The following is a 19,398-nucleotide window of genomic DNA, read 5'->3' as shown; positions in this document are numbered from 1 at the left end:
AAACATACAAACACAAATTTTAGGGCTCTCATTTGATTAAAGAAACCCTGGCTTAAGGAGGAAAGCAGTATGCCCTTTCCCTGCCAGAAAACCACATTTCTTCTCATGGACAACCATTTGGGAATATAGCGGTATGGCCAGAAGCAAAAGTGTGAGGAGGAGGAATGCAATCCTTACTTTTCTAGGCTGCATCACAGCCATGCAAATTCACAAAGAGGTTTCCATACACACACCCCTACATCCTATCGGCAAGCGGCTTTGAGGATGTACACCTGTCTAGGCAAAAGTAGCGCCACCTGAGTAGGGGTTCCTACCCCTGCCGATTAATCGGATGGCCTTGAGCTGATTGATCTACCACTGAGGGGAGGGGAGGGGGTCAGTGAGGCTGAGGGGGAAATGGGTGGCTCAGAGAAAAGGGAAGCTGGGCAACGCAGGTGGCGTGTTAATAAAGGCGAGGTCAGAGGAAAGCGACCCGAAAGCCAGCTTTGAAAGAAAAGGTGAAGTGAGATCCCCGCTTCCTGCTTCTACCCGACCGGGGAAAGAGCTTTCATCCCCTTTCGCGACGGCTGGGGGGAAGGAAGCAAACTGTCTTTCGTAAGGGCCACGCAGCATCACTCACCTCATGCGGCGAAAGGCAGAGGCGACTCCTTTCCGGCACATATATATGTACCCTATATATAGGGTGGGCAGGTGAATAATCTCTCCCAAATAAAAATGGGCGGGAAGCGATCTCCTCCCCCCCCCCCCTTAAGAAGCGGGGCGCCGCCAGGCGAATCTTACCGTGATGTGGGGCGGGGAACGAGCGAGAACTCTTTCCTGTCCCCGGCTGCCGTAACCGAATCTCTCCTCTCCCGCAACTGAAGCCGGTCCGCTGCCCGCCTCACGCTGTTTAAAATGGCTGAGGGGGGAAAGAAAGCGAAGCAAGACCACGGGAGAGGAGGCGGGGGCAGAACCGGCTGAGGTAACACGGGGGAGGGGAATTGAGGGGGAGGAGTGGGTGTGTGCCCCGGCGCGTGGACCAATCCGAAGCCTCGCTCCGCTGATTGATGCGAAGGGCAGCCTCAGAGAAAGGAGGAAGGGAGGGCGCGAGCGAAAGAGAGAGAAAGTGGGTGGGAGGTTTGGTGGTGGTGACAGCGGAGCCGGCCGTGACGGTGTTGTCGTCTTCGTCGACAGCGTCGGCTGCTCAGGCGGCTGGAGGGTGAAGTGATGGGCTGGAGGCGGGCGAGGTAGGAAGAGAGCCTCGCCCAGAGAGGTGGCGATGTTCTCTTCAGAGGTGGCGGTGGACGAGCGCGAGGTCTGACAGGAATTCAAGCTATTCTCTCGATATGGGTTGTTGGTTTTGGTTTTTTGACCGCCAACGTATAACAGATCAGACATATAAATGTCTCTCATAGGTATATTTATTAAATTTCTATACAGCCCTTCATTCAAAATATCTTTCTGTATGTGTGTATGAACATTTGTGCCCCACTCTAAAGTAGTCAGAAAGGCTGCCAGAGCAGCATACATAGTCAGTTAAAACAGAGCAGTCCCTACCCTCAGGGTAACAACAACAACAATAAAGAAAAAGTACACTGCACACAAGGAAAAAGGGACAGGGAGGGAAGAGGAAAATCAAAACAAGTTTGTGAGCTTGCTCGCTAGAATGGTACATGCCTTGGTTATCTCCCGCTTTGACTGCTGCAGTGAGCTTCTACATGGGGCTACCTTTGAAGGTGACATGAATACCTGTACTACAATTACTCCATAATGCAGCTGCTAGACTGGTGTCTAGGTGTGGCCACCAGGACCATATAACACCAATCCTAAAAGACCTATGTTGGCTCCCAGTACATTTCCATGAATCATTCAAAGTGTTGGTGCTGACAATTGAAGCCCTAAATGCCCTTGGCCTTGTATATCTGAAGGAGTGATTCCACCCATCATTCAGCCTGGACATTGAGATCCAACTCCAAGGCCTTTCCGGCGGTTTGCTCATTGGGAGAAGTGAAGTTACTTGGAACCAAGCCAAGGGCCTTCTTGATAGTGGGGCCTGCTCTGTGGAATGCCCTCCCATCATATATCAAGTAGATAAATAACTGACTTTTAGAAGACATCTGAAGGCAGAATGTGTAAAGGAAAGTTTTTAATGTTTAACGGTTTATGGTTTTTTAAATATTTTGCTGGGAGCCAGCCAGAGTGGCTGGAGCAAAATTGTAATTGTTCATTAACAGCAACAATGATAATTTTGGTACACAAAAAAATCATCATAAAAGGACAAATCAAACAGTGGCTTCCCCCAGTTAAATTAATTTAAGGACACAATGAAATATTCAAGAAAATTACTTCATGACCCCCAGTTAAATTAAGAGCACAAGAAAATTAAGTGAAATCTAACTGGATAATCATGTGAGTTAAATCCATTAGCAGTACTATGAACAATGTAACAGTACAATAAAATTGTAGGGTGTATGGGGTGTTAGGGGAGGAGTAGTAGCTCTGGTGGGGAATACATCATGCTCTCTCTGGGGTAAATTGCCCTCTTTTGATCCCTACCCTGCACTCAACTCTCACCTGTGGCTCCTAGAAGCTGTCAGCATGCGACTGCGGTCACACCCCAGTGTGGTTGCCATATTTTGAAGAGTAAAAAAGATGATGCTATGACGGCCATTCAAAGGAAATAAATGCGATTTGTCTCAAATTTTACCCCTGAAAAAGAGTGTGTCCTGGAAAAAGAGGACACATGGCACCCCCCAGGAAATTGCTTCAACTGGCCAGCTAAACCAGGTGAGGGTAGCTGATTGGTCTCAAACCCTCATAAGTTAGTGACTTCCCCTGAATGAGAAGACAGACTCTAGAAGATTGAGCAGACAAAACCAATAGAGGGCCAATGGTCAAGGAGGTTTCTGCATGTGCTGTAGAGAGAAGTGAGGGGCAGATGGGGCTTATCAACCTGGGAAGGTAGTCCATCTAGAAGAATGAAAACTTTGACCCTAAACCTCCTCTGCTTTGTGGGATATCTTTGGAAGAAGAAAATGCTAAGGAGTAAACCCTACACAAATCTAGAGTGGAGTCCCTAAGATGGTTGGATGGCACTTTGTATGCCTCCTTCTGTCAACTCCTGCAGCCAAGCTAGTGCCAACTGTATTGCTATTCATTCCTTTGGACTACATCACCGAGGCTGAGAAGGAGGCAGCCAATAATAATAATAATAATAATAATAATAATAATAATAATAATAATAATAATTTTATTATTGATACCATTCCCATCTGGCTGGGTTTCCCCAGCCACTCAGCCTAGGACTCCATTCACCCTGTTCAGGCATGTGCCCTGGGGAGGTTCACTTTGGTGCTGCTAACGCAACAGTTTGACTTCACCTCCAGAGGCTCACTCACTGTCTCTTGAGAAAGAGGGATACCAACACAAAACACAATAAAATCATGTAAACTTGATGTCGCCACAACCAATAATTTCTTGAAAACCATGATAAACTAGTGTAAAATCTCAAACTATTAAACAAAATTATGTTATTCAAAATTATGATGGAAACACAGAATCTTGGATCATAAGATATATTTACTTGGACCGCAATCTGGTATTCATTTTCATTGGGAAAAGGCCAGTCTAATTTGGTGTGGCTTACTTCTGGCTAGACATGTATAGGATTTCACTATTAAGTAGGTTCAGTGAAGGAAAGTTTCCCACCCATTTCTCCCCACAGCAGTCCCCTGTGCCGAATCCCTCATGTTTTCATTTATTGCATTTATATCACACCTTTTTCTTGCAAGAAGCTCAAGGATCACCCTTCCTGTTTTTCTATAGTTCTATTTACCCACTGTAGAAAAAAGAATGCAACAGCTATCCCTGCCCCCCCACCCCAAAGCATGTTTGGGTGAAAAACTGGAATTTGTGTATGTAAAAGGATATAGACTTGGCTCTGGTACTGAATCAGGCATCAGAAATGGGGACTCAGCTGGATTAGAAACAGCTTAACTAACCAAATGCACCTGTAGCAGTGAATGTTCACATGGGGAAGCCACACAAATAGTGTCACATAGTGACTTTGCATCTTTCTCAGTTAACAATGGATGATCACCAAATGGGTATCAGAGAATGTGAACTGATTAGAGATGCTTTATACATTGTCCAAGTACAGACCCTCCAAGTATCCCTATTTTCCAGAGACGTCCCTAATTTAGAAAAGCTGTCCCAGTTTCTGATTTGATCCTGGAATGTCCTACTTTTCCTTAGGACATCCCTATTTTCATTGGAGAAATGTTGGAGGGTATGGAATTATCCAACCCCCGAGCCATCTGAAGGCAATCCTGTATAGGGAAGGTTTGTTTAATGTTTTATTATGTTTTTATATATGCTGTAAGCTGCCCAGAATGGCTTGCACAACCCAATAAGATGTGTGGGGTATAAATAGTAAAATTATCATTATGGAATGGGATGTCCCTATTTTCATCAGAGAAATATTGGAGGGTAGGCAAGTAATTAACACAGTACCCAAGTAGAGAGAATATGTATATCGGCCAGTCAGTGCACACACCAATTAATGTTGATACTCATACAGATCAGCAATGCATATGGTGGTTGCATAGGAAGCAGAAACTGCACAGTTAGACTACTGAATAAGGTAACAGCTTTTCTGTGCAACCCTGTTCTTGTTTACTCAGAAGTAAGTTTTACTTTGCTCAGTTGGGCCTATTCTCTAGAAAGTGGGTGAGCAGATCTTAGCCTTGTAGGATTAACGTTGGGGTTTTTGCCTTTTTAAGTTTATCCCTGACATCCACTTCAAGATGCAAAATAGTGGCTCAGCCAGATGGCTATGAAATAAAGTGCTTCTGAACAAATGCTCAGCCCAGGAATTTGAGATCAGTACCAGAACCAAGCTTACAAATACTTTCAGAGAAAAAAATCACTTCGGGTTTCCCCCCAAGCATACATTTTCAGCAACCTAATATTATGTGGAGGCAAGCTTTTCAGTTGTTTCTATTGTTAGACAATTGGAAATCGATGTCACCTGAAGATCTACCAGTAGATGCTAATCTTCCTTCTTCCCACCAACACGGACCTAGAAAGTATGTTTGGATTTCAGCTTTAAACACCTACTATTTGTAGCTCGGAGAGAGGCAGGTATGTATTGACAGTTTCAATGACATTTAAATCAGATCTGTTAGCTTAATATCCAGATTCCTCATTATTAAATCAAAGTCCACGGGTGTCTGTTATTTGTATACTGTAATTGCAGCTCAATGCAGTTTAGAAATATAGATCCACTGCTTAATCATACAATAAACTTCCTTGTGGGTTATTTTAAAATGTGTGAAATTGAAAAAGGGAAAAATATTGCTTCTCGGCCTTTTGGCTAAGATCAAGTGTAGAAAAAGGGAAAAATAAACCCTTTTGCTCATCTTTAAGATTAATTTTTTACGCTAAACTTTCATTTGAGAAGTCACTTAATGAAATTGGTGGTTGAACTCTTTCGTAAAATCAGTAACTTGAGACTCATGAGAAAAGAGTGGGAAATGGAAACTAAAGTGTTGATATAAGAGGAACTAGAAAAATGCAGCTAGGACAGATCTTTGTGCTAAAATGCACATTGTAAAAAAAATAATCTAAGTATTTATTTATTCCCATAGACGTTTTCAAATTCTGGATTAGTGGCCTTGTACACACTGCTATGAAATATTGTGTGCTCAATAGACTGGTTTGGCATGCAAATAATTGAAACTTGAACTCTTCCCATGATTTCATCCCCTCAACTTCCAGTTTAAAGACATGACCATATTTGGTGTAGGACTTCAGAACTGATTCTTTGGGGTTGAAGTTACGTACAAGATGTTATCAAATGAAAAGGAAGAACACAGTCAACAAGGCTTTGTTTTTCTGCTGTATATAGCACACAGATGATGAGGAATCTCTCCCCACCCCCATTTCATCCAATCTGAGATCACAACAGTCACAGTTCCTTTTCTGACTTCATAGTAAAAAAAACAAAAAACTGCAGCAAGCTATAGTGGAAATTAGTGGTTCATTCAAAATTCGAATGAAGGTCCATTAAAATCAACAGAATGTGATTCTAATTGTTTTGGACGAGTATGCCAAATCCTTGAACTGTTTTGGGGAATACCAAGGTAAAATTGTTAATTGATTCCTAAGGTTTAAGCGCACGTTCCCTGCCTAATCCTTGAATGAAAACCGCACTTTCTACCTCCTCTCCCCTTTCTGTTACAACAGCGGATGGATGTGTAGTCAACATCCAGTTAAATCCTTCCTTATTCTTTCATGTGAGATAGAAATGCAATCTTAGCTTACAAGGTTGCATATATTATTAGCATGAGTGGATATTGTTGTCAGATACTGGATTTTTCATACCAGGCTTGCTGGATCATGTCAAGGGCCTGTCTAGTCCTAAAAAACCTGAGGCTTTTCTTCTGGGCATGGTTGGCCAATTGGTGTCAAAGAAGGATAGGACATTTTTTATGTACGCTACCACAGCAGCAAGAATTCTTCTGGCAAAGTATTGGAAGATGCAAGAACTACCTACTCTGGAAGAATGGCAGACAAAGGTGACAGACCTCATGGGATTGGCAGAGATGACCGGCAGAATCCGCGACCAGGGGAAAGAGACAGTGGAAGAGGACTGGAAGAAATTTAAAATATATCTTTAAAATTGTTGTAAAATTGAGGAGTGTTAAGATGTCAAGGGGTAAGAAGTAGAGAATTACAGCTGTAACTAATAAGTCTAAGGAAATTTAATGAAAGGGAACTAATAGATAAACGGACTAAAGGGTTGCTAAAGAACTGCAAAATAAGGATGCAGCAAAAGGGAGGTATGGGGAAGTCAGAGGAAAGAAGGTGTATGAAAATAAGATTATGATTTAAATGTTTTGTATGTTTTTGTTTTGTGTTTTGTTTGTTTCTTATTATGTGTTTAAAAAATGAATAAAAATTATTTTTTTAAAAAAAAGGGGCCTGTCTAGTCCAGCATTCTGTTATCACTATGGTCAAATGGATGCTTATGTCAGGCCTGCAAGCAGGATCTGAGCACAAAAACACTCTTCCCATTGCACTTCCAAGCAGCTGGTATTCAATGGCATTCTGCTTTTTTTGCTGCACAAACTTTTCTCCCTCTTTTGGTTCATTCGCATTTCCATTTGCCCTGTAATTTCTAGGCACGGGTCCAAAAGGTTCTTCCTTTGTCCTGTGTCCAGAAATCATGGGACAAGTGGAAGTGTGGATGAGCCCTTTTTGTGAATAGTTTGTAAATACACCTTTGTTTCATTTGCTGTTCTGTCATACAAGTGCACTAAAAAAACAACAACAAGCGGACAACTTGTGCATGTAGTACCAGGTTTAACTCCTAGCTCAGCCTTCCTCAGCCTGGTGCTCTCTAGATATTTTTGACTACAACTTCTGTCAGCTCCAACAAATATGGCTATTGTTACAGGATAATAGGAGCTGTAGTACAAAACATTTGAAGGGAACCGATTTCTTCTTCTTCTAAGAGTAGTCTCTGGTAAAAAGGCTGGAAAATACATTTTCCTGAAACTTGAATAGCCTCTGCCCAGCAGAGTACACAGTACCATGCTAGAACTGACTCAGGATAAAGAAATTATGCCACACATATCTGTAATGTGTTCTTCAGAACCTCTTTGTTAACTAAAGAAGCAATCCAGCCTTTATAAGACAGTGGGTCATTTCCATGGCCTTAAGTGGAAAGGTGAATTGTACAGTGGTACCTCGGGTTAAGAACTTAATTTGTTCTGGAGGTCTGCTCTTTACCTGAAACTGTTCTTAACCTGAAGTACCACTTTAGCTAATGGGGCCTCCTGCTGCCGCCGCACGATTTCTGTTCTCATCCTGAAGCAAAGTTCTTAACCCGAGGTACTATTTCTGGGTTAGTGGAGTCTGTAACCTGAAGCGTCTGTAACCCGAGGTACCACTGTATTGTTAATTGAACAGTAAGACTTCTTACTGCTTTCTGAGGGCCAAAATAGCTAAACTACAGGAAATCTGTGATCATATTCCCCAATGTTTTTTGGATTCAGATCCCAAATTGGATCTAGTCTGCAACACTAAAACGAGATATGATCCTTCCCCTCATACTGTTTGCTCAATCTAAATTGTGTGCACACGAACATAAACAAGCTGCTGTTTGTCCCATTGAGTGTCGAGGACCCCCAAGACACCCCCAAATAAAACACAGTTCACACATCATTTTGGTTTTGGTTTTTGGCATAATTTTGGCCACAACTTTATTGAATTACAGTATGTGAGTGGTTGCTTAGGCATTGGTTAGCGACTGTCTGTTCCCACTTGGGGGTAGGAACAGAACTGACAACCACACCCGTGGGGAGAGAATAAAGCTGGGTGTCAGGCTCTCACCTTTCCCCAAATGCTCCCGGGGGCTCTTGTGTGGCCCTGGCCCTTTGCCAGGGATTCGGACAAAAGCATGGCGAGCCCCTGGATTCCTTTAACGGAATTCCCTTGCAGAAGCAGCTTTGGAGGAGCAGGCACAGCCAACCACATCCCCTCCACCAACCAAAAATTAACCAATGCCTAACCACAACCTTACAAGTTGTGATGATTTGCTATGCAGTAGGCAAAACCCAAATGGCACCAGCCAATCAGCCAAATAGTAAAATTCTTTCGGGCCCCCGCTCTAAAGCAGACGCCCCCATGACAAGAAGAAGAAGAAGAAGAAGAAGAAGAAGAAGAAGAAGAAGAAGAAGAGTAGTTTGGATTTGATATCCTGCTTTATCACTACACTTCCCCATGACAGGGGAAGTCATAGTTACTCCCACCACAACACGTGCTCTCTATGAAAGAGAACCCGCTTTGGAGAAAACATTTCCATATAGGCACAGAATAGTTAATGTTAAGTTGTGGGTGAACATATCAGACGACACAGTGATTCTTCAAACAGCTCTTGTTTATTCAGAGGCCAGAACAGAACTGAACAGCAAACAGCTCAGCCGGCCTGCTTTTATAGGCAGCCGGCTGTCAGCATTGTAGCAACAACAACCCAGGGTTTCCCGCCTAAAATATCTGACGTGGACCTGAGTGAAAACTATTTGCACGATACTCCTGGTGGCCGGGGTGAGAACTTCAATACATATCAGTTAAAGACGGGAAGGGAGATTTATATCGGAAAGTGACATTGGAGGAACAATTAACCCTACTTGTCCAGCAGACCAGCATATAGGCCCATTTCATTACTGTATAGTTGCCTAAAACCTAGGTAAATTTGTAGCATCATGTCTGCTTTTCCAAGCAGCTCTTTTTGTTATCTTCTTTGTCTAAGGGAACACAATTAAATCAAAGGCAATCAACATTACTGGCCTTAGAGACGATGTGTCCCTTCGGCTCATTGCCCAGTGTGTGTGTACTGCTCACCCAATCCTAATCTGCCCCTGAGTGAAGCATGCACTTTTCAGATTTATAATGAATTATGCAAAAAATAATAATTATGAAACATTGCAGACCCAAAAAATAAGCCATAAGGATTTCTAGTGCCTTTAACATACTGCCATTTTAATTTTCCCATTTCTATTATTGGCCATCATTTCTATTATTAATGGATGAAACCTGAAACCCACAAAGTTCCTAGCAGGCCCTAATTTCAATCTGCTGTCTCCTTCCACACTCCATCTTAAGACTCTAAATGTTTGTCCTGTTTTTATTTCATCTTAGAATGGGTGGGTGGGTGGCTGTGATGGGGATTAACCCATTTATGATATTTTACTCTATGTTTTTTAGCATGCTTGTGTCATTTTTATTGTATTTTTACTTTGTACATGATTTGGGGTTTTTTTGTAGGGAGAAGTGATCTCTATAAATTTAACAAATCTAACTTTCTAACCTGATGTAGATTTGTTGGCTTTGCTGGTCCATTTTTTTCTTCTTCTCCTACTTCCTCTTTGTTTACTATCTAGCCTATTGAAGTGTTCTGGGAAACGCCTGCACACTATTTTGTAACATTTTAGTTAGACTAATAATGGTATTGCCCTAATGTGGATTTTGGATTCCACCCCCCCCCCTCTTTACAGGCCAGCATAACTACCTCTTGTGTGTGTTTACCAAAGACTATGTAAGCTTTCAAGTTCTGCAAAACTCTCCAGAATGGAAAGGTAGCAAAAGAGAGTAGGCTTACATGTCCACAGGAATAATGATTTGGCCACTTTAGACAGTTAGTGATACAAAACGTTTAGTACTTCAGACCCAGTGTAGTGGCCATGATGGCCATGGCAAAGATGATTTTAAAGGGGTTTAGATAAATTTATGGAGTGTATGCCTAAAACTCTTATTTTCCATGATAGCTTAAATGTAATTTTCAGGTTCGGCGTACCTCTGGATACTTGTTAGAAGGCACCTGGTGGGGGAGTACTGATGCCTTCCGACTTTGCTTATGAATATCACAAAAGCTGGCTGGATGTCCACAAGCAGTGCTGGAGTAGATGGACCCTTCGCCTTATCTAACAGGTCAGGGCACTTGTTTTTACACAATAGCTAACTGGTCAATAGGATCATAACCCTATGCTTGTATGTGAGATCCAAGCTTAATTTTAAAAGTCATATCCTTGTCCTGTTGCCTATGCCAATGCTGTGGCATTCAGTCTGGATATACTTCTATAATGTATGGTTGAGTTCACTCAGTGATGGTTGAAAAGTACATGCCCGGATATACTCAGTTTATTTTTACTCTGCAACATGTCTACATCTTTTAGACCCGATTCCTGGTTTGAATACAAGTCATTGCAGGCTACTGCTTTTCTTCTGCAACACTATCACCACAGCTGGTTTCTGTGCCATCAAAATATTCAGGCACATGCTGCTGTATCACAGAGAAAATTGGCTAGTGATTAAATAGATTATTGTGGGGTGAAATGGAAGGCAGGAGGAGACTGAAACACCTCTCCTGTCCACTTCTCTGTTGAAAATGGTACCTTTCCCCCCACTAGCTCTGTCGTGACGTGGGTTCAACCCTTAAAAACAGCTCTGGATACTTTTTTGGGGAACAAACCGTTTCTGCTGGACATGTCAGGGCACATCAGGAATTTCCTTGATGTATGGCAAGCCTTTGGAGGGGCTGCAAAAGTAGTTGTTTTGCTGATACTGACTAACTCACCTATGCCTCGGGGAAACTGTGGAGATGTTTGGGTCTGATATGGCTTTAGGAGAAGCAGAAGCATCAGGGACTGCATGTCGTATAGAAATGTTGTTTTGTAGAAACATTTTATTCTGAATTTTATTTTATTCTGAAAACTTAAAAAAGATCAGGCTGTGACCAACAAAACCCAGACAAATAGATCCAGAAGGTCTTCTGTCCACTGATGTTACCTTTTAGAAATATATCCTTGACTTACTTCATAACCATATGGTGATAAGTTAAATTATTCATACAAGAACAGAAACTGAGAAATTGTAGTTCCATCAATTGCCGTACAGCAGTTTTGCCGTCACATACCCTTGAAGTCTATTTTTGACTTCTGATTTGGCATGAGTACCATCTCTGTGTGCTTATATGCTTACAATCATGGTGCATTATAAATAGCCAGCAAAACACATATCTGCAGTGGAAGTGCAGCTTTGTAATATGCTTGTATATAACAGCAAACACCAGTTTTAAGCCATGAGATGCCAGTGACCAGCATTAACCTTCGGCCTAGTAGGAATGAATAACTAGCAACAGATATGTCACACTGGGCTGCCAAAGCATGTGTTAAAGACTTGCCTTGCTCTAGATGTCTACAGCATGTCACATAACCAGTGACCGAGAGCAGCAAAGAAGGCAGCAAGAGCATGCCAGCAAATTCTTTAAATACATTTCATCATCTTTTATATCAACATAGATTTCTAGCTAAAGCTAATGACTTGGTTTTGCAAGTGAACTACTTCTCAGAAGAATCATAAACTTGTAGAGTTGGAAGGTACCCTGTGAGTCATCTAGTCCAACCCCCTGCAATGAAGGAATCTTAACTAAAGCATTCAAGACAGATGACCATCCAGGCACAGTACCACCAGGCAGGTCATGCTCCCCTAAATCCACTTCTGTTGAAAACCAAGTTGCCCAGTCATCTAACATCCTGAGACAGAAGTTATCTGCGTAGTAATCTGGTTCTTCCTGCCTAAGTGCAGAACCTTACATTTGTCCTTATTGAAATTCATTTTGTTAGTTTAGGGCCAGTTTTCCAATCTGTTAAGGTCATCTTGAATCCCGATTCTGTCTTCTGCTGCATTAGTTACCCCTCCCCAGGGTTGGAATCTCGCCCTCAGGATTGTGGGGGCCCGCCGCCATAACACGGATGTGTGACTTCACATACACACACCTGCACATAATGTGTGTGATGTCACACACAAGACATGCAACATCACATCATGTTGGGGGAGGAGGGGCTCCTCCAAAAATGCAGTGCAACATTGCATGTTGTGCATGTGACATCATTCGCACTATGTGCAGGTGTGTGCATGTGATGTCACACATCTGTGTTGCGGCTGATGGTGACTCTTCCATCTCCTCTCCATGACCAGAGAGGTATCCTTTTCCGTTGGAAGGGGCTCAGACTTGGAGGTAGAGAGACTCTACCTTCATGTCTGAGCCCCACCCAGAAAAGGGTGACTCGCTGGCTGCGGAGGGTGGAACTGAACTGATTCTCGGGGGCTGTGCCGCAGAGGCTGGTTGACTGCCTCTCTCCGGCTTTGCTCATTGACTTTGTGGGTGCCCAAGCACCCATGGCCCACTGAAGTTGGCTCTTATGCCCCTCCCAGCTTAGTATCATCCACATATTTGATGAGTATCCAGGCTGACCTGACAGAATATGCATCCTGCAACTAATTATGGTTATTTGTGCAATTGTGAGCATGAAGTAAAGTCAAAGAATCTCTCATTTAAAGAATCTCCATAGCCCACCTTCTGGAAAGTGCTATCCCGATGCCTTATATTATTTTGGTGATAGTGAATACTTTTCTGACAACCAATGGTGCCTAATTGAAATACTGGATTCAGGTTATGAAACTTCAGACCAGCACCTCCCTTGTTTTCCTGCCCCTCCTACTCTTAAATCTTTTTCAGGAATTGACCCACCAGTAATAGGTGAGAGACAAGCAAAACAGAAATGCATTTTTTTTCTGGTTTTTTTGCTTTTTGTTGCACTAGGCAGATTAATATCATGAGTCAACTCAAGAGGATGTTTCATAACCTGCCTATGTCTGTTTATTGATTTGCAAGTCTGGGCATCTCAATCCGGCTCTGTTTCCCCCCCCCCCCCTTTGGTTGTCACCTGACTAACTAAAAAGGCATTTTTATTTTTTACTCCTAAAACAATGAGAGCACAACTGGCAGGTTTCTGCTTGTCTAACATGTTGTAATTAATGATTCAATTCAGACTTTGATCTATTACATCTCTTAGTTTCTTGCCAATTGTAACAAAGGTCAGGAGCTATGGAGTTCATGGTATTTCACCCATATAGCATTGTTATCCATTCACCATGGCAGCTCTGTCGGAATAAGATGGTGAGAGAATTTGAATGCACGTGCATTCTTTTGTGATAGAAATGTGTGTGAAGCTAACACCTAGATGTTCTTTAAGATAAAAATAACTCAGATAAAAACCGCTCATATGCATAGTTGTTGTGATTAAAAATGCACAACTCTTTAGCAATATGCAGGCAGCCAGATTCTAAGCATGTTTCTTCAGAAATAAATCCCACCGAGTTCCATTGTATTTGGGACTAAGCTCCTTTGAAGCTACAATAACAATACTGTAGTGGGTTCTGTTAGGTGTACCTGTGAGCCAAGGTATTCTTAGCTCCTTATGGGACTCAGCTACATGAGTGCTCCCAGGTAAAGGCTTTCCTGAGTGGCCATCATGCTGAATCAGTTTGTGTTATAACAGCTATCAAGAGCTATGTGGCAAAAAACAATACTATCAAAACTCCACAAAGTCAAGCACTGGTAGCACTAACCCTGCATGGTAGTTGATGGCTAGTGCATGAGATATGTCCTCCTCCCACTTCCTTTTCTAGTTTGATAGTATCTTACACTGGATTTCTATTCATTTATGTATGTAAAACATTTTACCTCGCTTTTCAGCTTTTTGCCTGATGTCTGCTTGCCCCCCACACCATTCAGGAAAATTGCAATGACATCAGTGCCAGGACAGCAGCTCTGCAGCACTGTCCTACCACACTGGCCACTCCTAAATATCAGCTTTGGACATGACAAGAAGTAGGGACAATAGGAAGTGCAAGCTTGTGACATTTCTTGCCCTCTTTATCCCTGCTTGTCCTCAACAACAGTCATGACATATTGTACTTGCCATCTGCCTCCACTGAGCGGCAACTTGGTGAAGGAAGTTGTCACAGTACAAGTTATACAAAAGGGTTTTTGCATTGGGGTCAGCCATAATGGATGCAGGCTGATGTTATCCACACTGCAGCTGTGCAGCATAAGTACTTTACACCTCCGTCATCACAGTATTGTAGCTGCTAAACTTCGTGAACTGAGTCTTTTCGTTTTGGTCAGTAACTTTCTGGACCTTCCACCTTCTTAGGCTTCTACTCAGCAGTGGCAGAAGAGAAATGTAGTGTTCCCACCCCACTCTTCCAGGTTATAACCATCACGGTCACAGCCAGTGTGGTATAGTGGTTAAGTGCTGTGGACTCGTAATCTAGTGAACCGGGTTCGATTCCCCGCCCCTCCACATGCAGCTGCTGGGTGACCTTGGGCTAGTCACGCTTCTTTGAAGTCTCTCAGCCTGACTCACCTCACAGAGTGTTTGTTGTGCGGAGGAAGGGAAAAGAGAATGACTGAGACTCCTTTGGGTAGTGATAAAGTGGGATATCAAACCCAAACTCTTCTTCCTTCTTCCTTTTTCACTCACCTTCAGTCACAAAGTAGTTTTTTAAAAAGTCACTTAAGATTACATTGCTGAGTTTTGATGCTTAAAGCAAGGATGAGGAGTTTAAGACCCTCCCAAGGCAGTTGGATTATAACTTCCATCAGCCTCAGCTGGTGATGGTGGGAGCTGTAGTCCAAAAACATCTCCAGGGCCGCAGATTCCCCATCCCTGTCCTAAGGTATGTATAGTCATCAGAGGCATGGACAGCAACAGCAGAAAGGCCTGCAAATTGCATAAAGACAGACCTAGCCTTTTATCAGCCTCTTGTGTGCTGTGTTCTTGCCTGATCCCTGGTTCAAAAGACTAGAGGCACACCCACACCCAAGCACAGGGAACAGTGCACACTCTGTTGGATGCAAAATATGACGCAAGCTCACACTTAGGACCTTTATTTGTGGCATCTTTAAGTACATAGCTAGCCACCACCCAGGTATGTGCCACTTCTTTGATGAGAGTATTAGGAACATGTTAGGCCACTATCAGAACCAGTGGCCCTCCATATGTTGCTGCATCATAGCTTCCATGCACCATCCCTGCTTATTAGCCAAGGTTTCTTAGACATTTCTGTACTTTTCTTTCCTGCTGCCACCCCATCCATCATGTATAAATTGGCCTCTAATTCACAATTGAAATCTAAGCCTATACCTGTTTCACCCATTGGATTTATCAGAAAATAGCCATAGGAGTATTTTTCTTTTATTATTTTTGTGCCCTGTGAAGCTCTTTTATTAAGTTTTTAGGATGTTTCTCAGCAGGTTGTTCCTTATAGGCAGACCAAACATACTCTCTTGTCTATTTTACCTTAGCCTGAAGGAACAATACACGGTCTGTACAGTTGCGCGGAATGAAAGGCACACTTTATTCAGCAGATAACCACTACTTCGTGTTTAAAGTAATTAAAGTGACAGTTATACTAAATGTCCTTGTACTTATTCCTAGTACAAAGTGGTCCATATTTTGACTTTTGGGAATGCTTTGTTATATTTTTTTGTGGGCATGCACGCACACGCACACATGTCCATGATAAGATCCCACTTTACAGGCTTCAACCCATCTTCAATGAATCCCTCTGTTATCCTGGTTCTGTCTCCTAAGCTGGGTTCTTTGCCCTCTTGGGAGGCATGGATGGGGAACTCAGCAGTGGAGAATGGTGGACTCAGATGATCAAAATCGATGCTTGAGATGGGCTGCGCCATTCTGACTCTTTATAATTTGAGCAGAAGTGATTGCATTTGTGAACACATTTGCTCTGAATGTTTGTTCCATCCCTATCACAAAAAACGTCTTCCCTTGCCACCAAAAATTGTAGGTGGCAGGCAAGTTTCCAGGGGAGACAATGCCTCTCTGTGGTCTTTGCATAACCCTAGAGTGCCTCTTCCCAACCTTCATTGATCTAATCTCTGAAGGCAGAAGCATCTGGAGAGGGACCTCTGATGATAAGTCTGATACACTGGCAATCTTGTGCCTTGGCATCCTTTCCTTCAGAGATCTTTTATTATTGAGCCTGCTTAGATATGTAACACAGCTTATTTTATTGACTGGATGATTTTATTGATTGACCTTCTTTTCCTCCCGAAGGAATACACTGTGGAACAGTTAAAACATGCTGGGAACAATTGAGTTAAAAACATTCTAAAAGCAGCTACAGTTAAAAACGTTATTCTATCCAATGATCTTGGGTTTGCTAGGAACAGTATTCCTCAGCAACAAGAATAAACTTTGCCTTCAGTTCAGAATATAAAGAGCTGTATATTTAGTAATGATAAAGATATTCTACTCCTTAATAGAATGTCTATTAAGAGGATATCAAGAATATCAAGAGGGAGGTAGCAGCAGACTTAGGTAAACCTCAGGGTTTGCAGAAGTACCAAAAAACCTAGGGGGGAGGGGAACTCATGTGTGAAATCCCTTCAATGAAGACCGAGCATGCCCAGTGGCCATGGAATGCTGGAGGAGTTGGCACGAAACCTCCAAGGACGAGGGTTAATAGAACGGAATATCCTGGAACAGAGCAGAGTTCCGGACAGCCAGCTAGGAACAAAACACTCCACAACACTTGCATTATTTTTTGTCATGTTGAAATTCATTGTATTTGTCATAATTTAAAGCCACAAGGGATAAAAATGAATAAAAATACAAAAATACAATAGTAGGACAACTATGAATTAAAGGTCATTTCTTCAGTATTTTAGAAGAATTACAAAAAAATCAGTGAAAGCCTCTCATTCAGGTACTTGTCGCTTCCATTGTCTTTACAAAGCAAGTTTATTTCAGTAGCTCCTTATCAGACAATCTATTTCCATATTGGTGACGGCAGCATATTTCTGAACAGTTGGTTCTTGTTGCTGCGGACAAGAAAAATATGCAGGCTGGGAGGCACAAATTGTGCTGCTCTTGTTCTCTTCTTACCAAGAGATTCGTACCACCCTCCCTCAGTGAAATAAATTATCCTTGAGTCAGCACTACCATCCCAGAGGAGAGTTTCTCCCCCACCGCTTCCCAGACGGGACATAATAATCTATCATTCATTGTCTTGTTGAGGAAGGCTAACAAAGCGGCTGCCTTGAATTCATGCAACTGGAGCATTACGCATTCCTGTGCCTTTAAGATGAAAGCGGTTGCTATGGCTGCAGTGACGTGGTGCCACTGATGGAAGGAAATCCATGAGTGTGTGTGTTGTCTTTGACAATTCATATGAGAAGTTGCATTGCTGGCTAATCCTACAAGAGAAAACAATGAGGGGTCTAAGATGACATTGGAGCTGACAATTCAGATAAACCTTCATTAGCCCAAGAGAGGGTCCTCTTTTTTAGAAGGGCGGGAAGCCTACCACCCCCAAAAAAACAACCCACCCCTCCAACGCTTCCCAGGTGAAAGTAGGCACACACTTGTAACAACCCCATTCTCATGTCAACAATTATTTCCTGAGGCTTTGAATCACCACCATCATAATTTTGCTGAAGGATAATAATCTGTTTTGTTGTGTTCATTTGCACTTCCTAGCCTGTCCTGTGCTCAGGGGTGCAGCTAGGTAACCTTAGACCCTGGACTTACTGGTTTTACAGGTGAGTAGAGTCTGCATCTGGTAAGAGCATTAATATGGCATGTGGGAGGAGGTAGCAGACATTTAAAGTGGGCTCTGTTAGGTGCTACACAGTTTTCAAATTTCATACCATGGCCAATTCCACATCTCTAGAATATAAAACTCTAATTGTTATTCTTCCTTGATAGGAAGAAAACACAGGAAATGATGCAGTTTTTAGATGTGCAAAGCTGGATATTAGTTTTAGGTGGTATGCTAGCCTAATGAAGAGTTCTAGAGAACTTGAAAGCTTGCATACTATCATGTGACATTTTTGGTTGGCTACAGTAAAGGTAGGGATGCAGGTGGCGCTGTGGTCTAAACCACAGAGCCTAGGGCTTGCCGATTGGAAGGTCGGTGGTTTGAATCCCTGCAATGGGGTGAGCTCCCATTGCTTGGTCCCAGCTCCTGCCAACCTAGCAGTTCAAAAACACGTCAAAGTGCAAGTAGATAAATAGGTACCGCTCTGGTGGGAAGGTAAACAGTGTTTCCGTGCGCTGCTCTGGTTGGCCAGAAGTGGCTTAGTCATGCTGGCCACATGACCCAGAAGCTGTACGCTGGCTCCCTCGGCCAATAAAGCGAGATGAGTGCCGCAACCCCAGAGTCTGCGACTGGACTTAATGGTCAGGGGTCTGTTTACCTTTTACAATAATGGTAGCCAAAGTCATAATGAGGAGTTGTTGTTAATGAATTTCCTTACTGTTAAGCTGAGAGAGACCCCTATTTGAAACCCGGGAGAGCCACTTTGTTTCAGTAGACAATACAGTTAGATGGACCAATTTATGTCTCAACGTAAGGCAGCTTCCTAGATTCCTATAGTTCAGTTGGTAGAGCATAAGACTCTTAATCTCAGGATTGAGATTGCAGGGGGTTGGACCCTCATAGTCCCTTCCAACTCTACAATACAGTACTATGGTTCCCTGGTTGCTAATTGCTGGAGACATTGTGGTGACTATGAATGAACATGCACCTGAGGAAGTTTTCCCCCTTGCAATCAAACAGTATATTAATGTGAAGAATTAAAAAATAAAATAAAAGGTTGCTTCCCTGATTCCCAAAGTTCACTACCTCTGCCAAAATTAGGTTTGAAAGAAGTCTTCTACTGCAGTAAATAAAGTCAGTTGTGCTGTGTATTTGGTTGCATTTTGTGTGTGGCACCCATGATAGTTTCTCCAGTTTGCAAATTTGTGCACAAGCCCAAAAAGATTGGCAACCCCTGCTAAAAACGATAGTCAAAGCATAATGCATTTGGGGTTTCTGATTACCTGATTACCTGATTATGTTCCTCTATGGTGTTCTGTAGCCAAGCCTGCCTTCCACTCAGCTTCTTTGAATGAGAATTGTTGTGTGCCCAAGGAACATAAATTCACACCTGTTGCTGTTCCATTTCTCCCAACCCTTCCGTTATGCGGCATATGAATGCAG

At 42.6% G+C, this 19,398-nt stretch overlaps 2 protein-coding genes across 7 annotated transcripts in view; one reads left to right on the top strand and one right to left on the bottom strand.

Annotated features, from left to right (window-relative positions):
* The window catches only part of ACSL4 (acyl-CoA synthetase long chain family member 4), an 87,485-nt gene that overhangs the window by 55,558 nt on the left and 12,529 nt on the right, over positions 1–19,398 (bottom strand). For 3 of the 5 annotated variants that reach the window (XM_081897394.1, XM_081897397.1, XM_081897398.1), the window contains exon 1: positions 781–936. The exons of the other annotated variants lie outside the window; for them this stretch is intronic. The gene's annotated coding sequence lies outside the window, so the exon portion shown is untranslated. Of the gene's footprint in view, positions 1–780; positions 937–19,398 lie in introns of those variants that run through there. 5 annotated transcript variants of the gene reach the window in all.
* Positions 1,077–19,398, top strand: part of LOC309362024 (uncharacterized protein) — a 37,074-nt gene continuing 18,752 nt past the window's right edge. The window contains exons 1-4 of one of the 2 annotated variants that reach the window (XM_081897505.1): positions 1,077–1,198; positions 2,570–2,766; positions 8,935–9,090; positions 10,329–10,473. In XM_081897505.1, the coding sequence (XP_081753631.1) occupies positions 10,449–10,473 (25 nt within the window). In that variant the 5' untranslated portion in view covers positions 1,077–1,198; positions 2,570–2,766; positions 8,935–9,090; positions 10,329–10,448. Of the gene's footprint in view, positions 1,227–2,569; positions 2,767–8,934; positions 9,091–10,328; positions 10,474–19,398 lie in introns of both variants that reach the window. The other variant, XR_014164719.1, reaches the window with a different exon arrangement.

The sequence above is a fragment of the Podarcis melisellensis genome (assembly GCF_964234715.1).
Source record: "Podarcis melisellensis genome assembly, chromosome: Z".
NCBI classification, from domain to species: Eukaryota; Metazoa; Chordata; class Lepidosauria; order Squamata; family Lacertidae; genus Podarcis; species Podarcis melisellensis.
The sequence above is the reverse complement of the archived record's forward strand: the minus strand, read 5'-3'. Positions and strand labels throughout refer to the sequence as shown.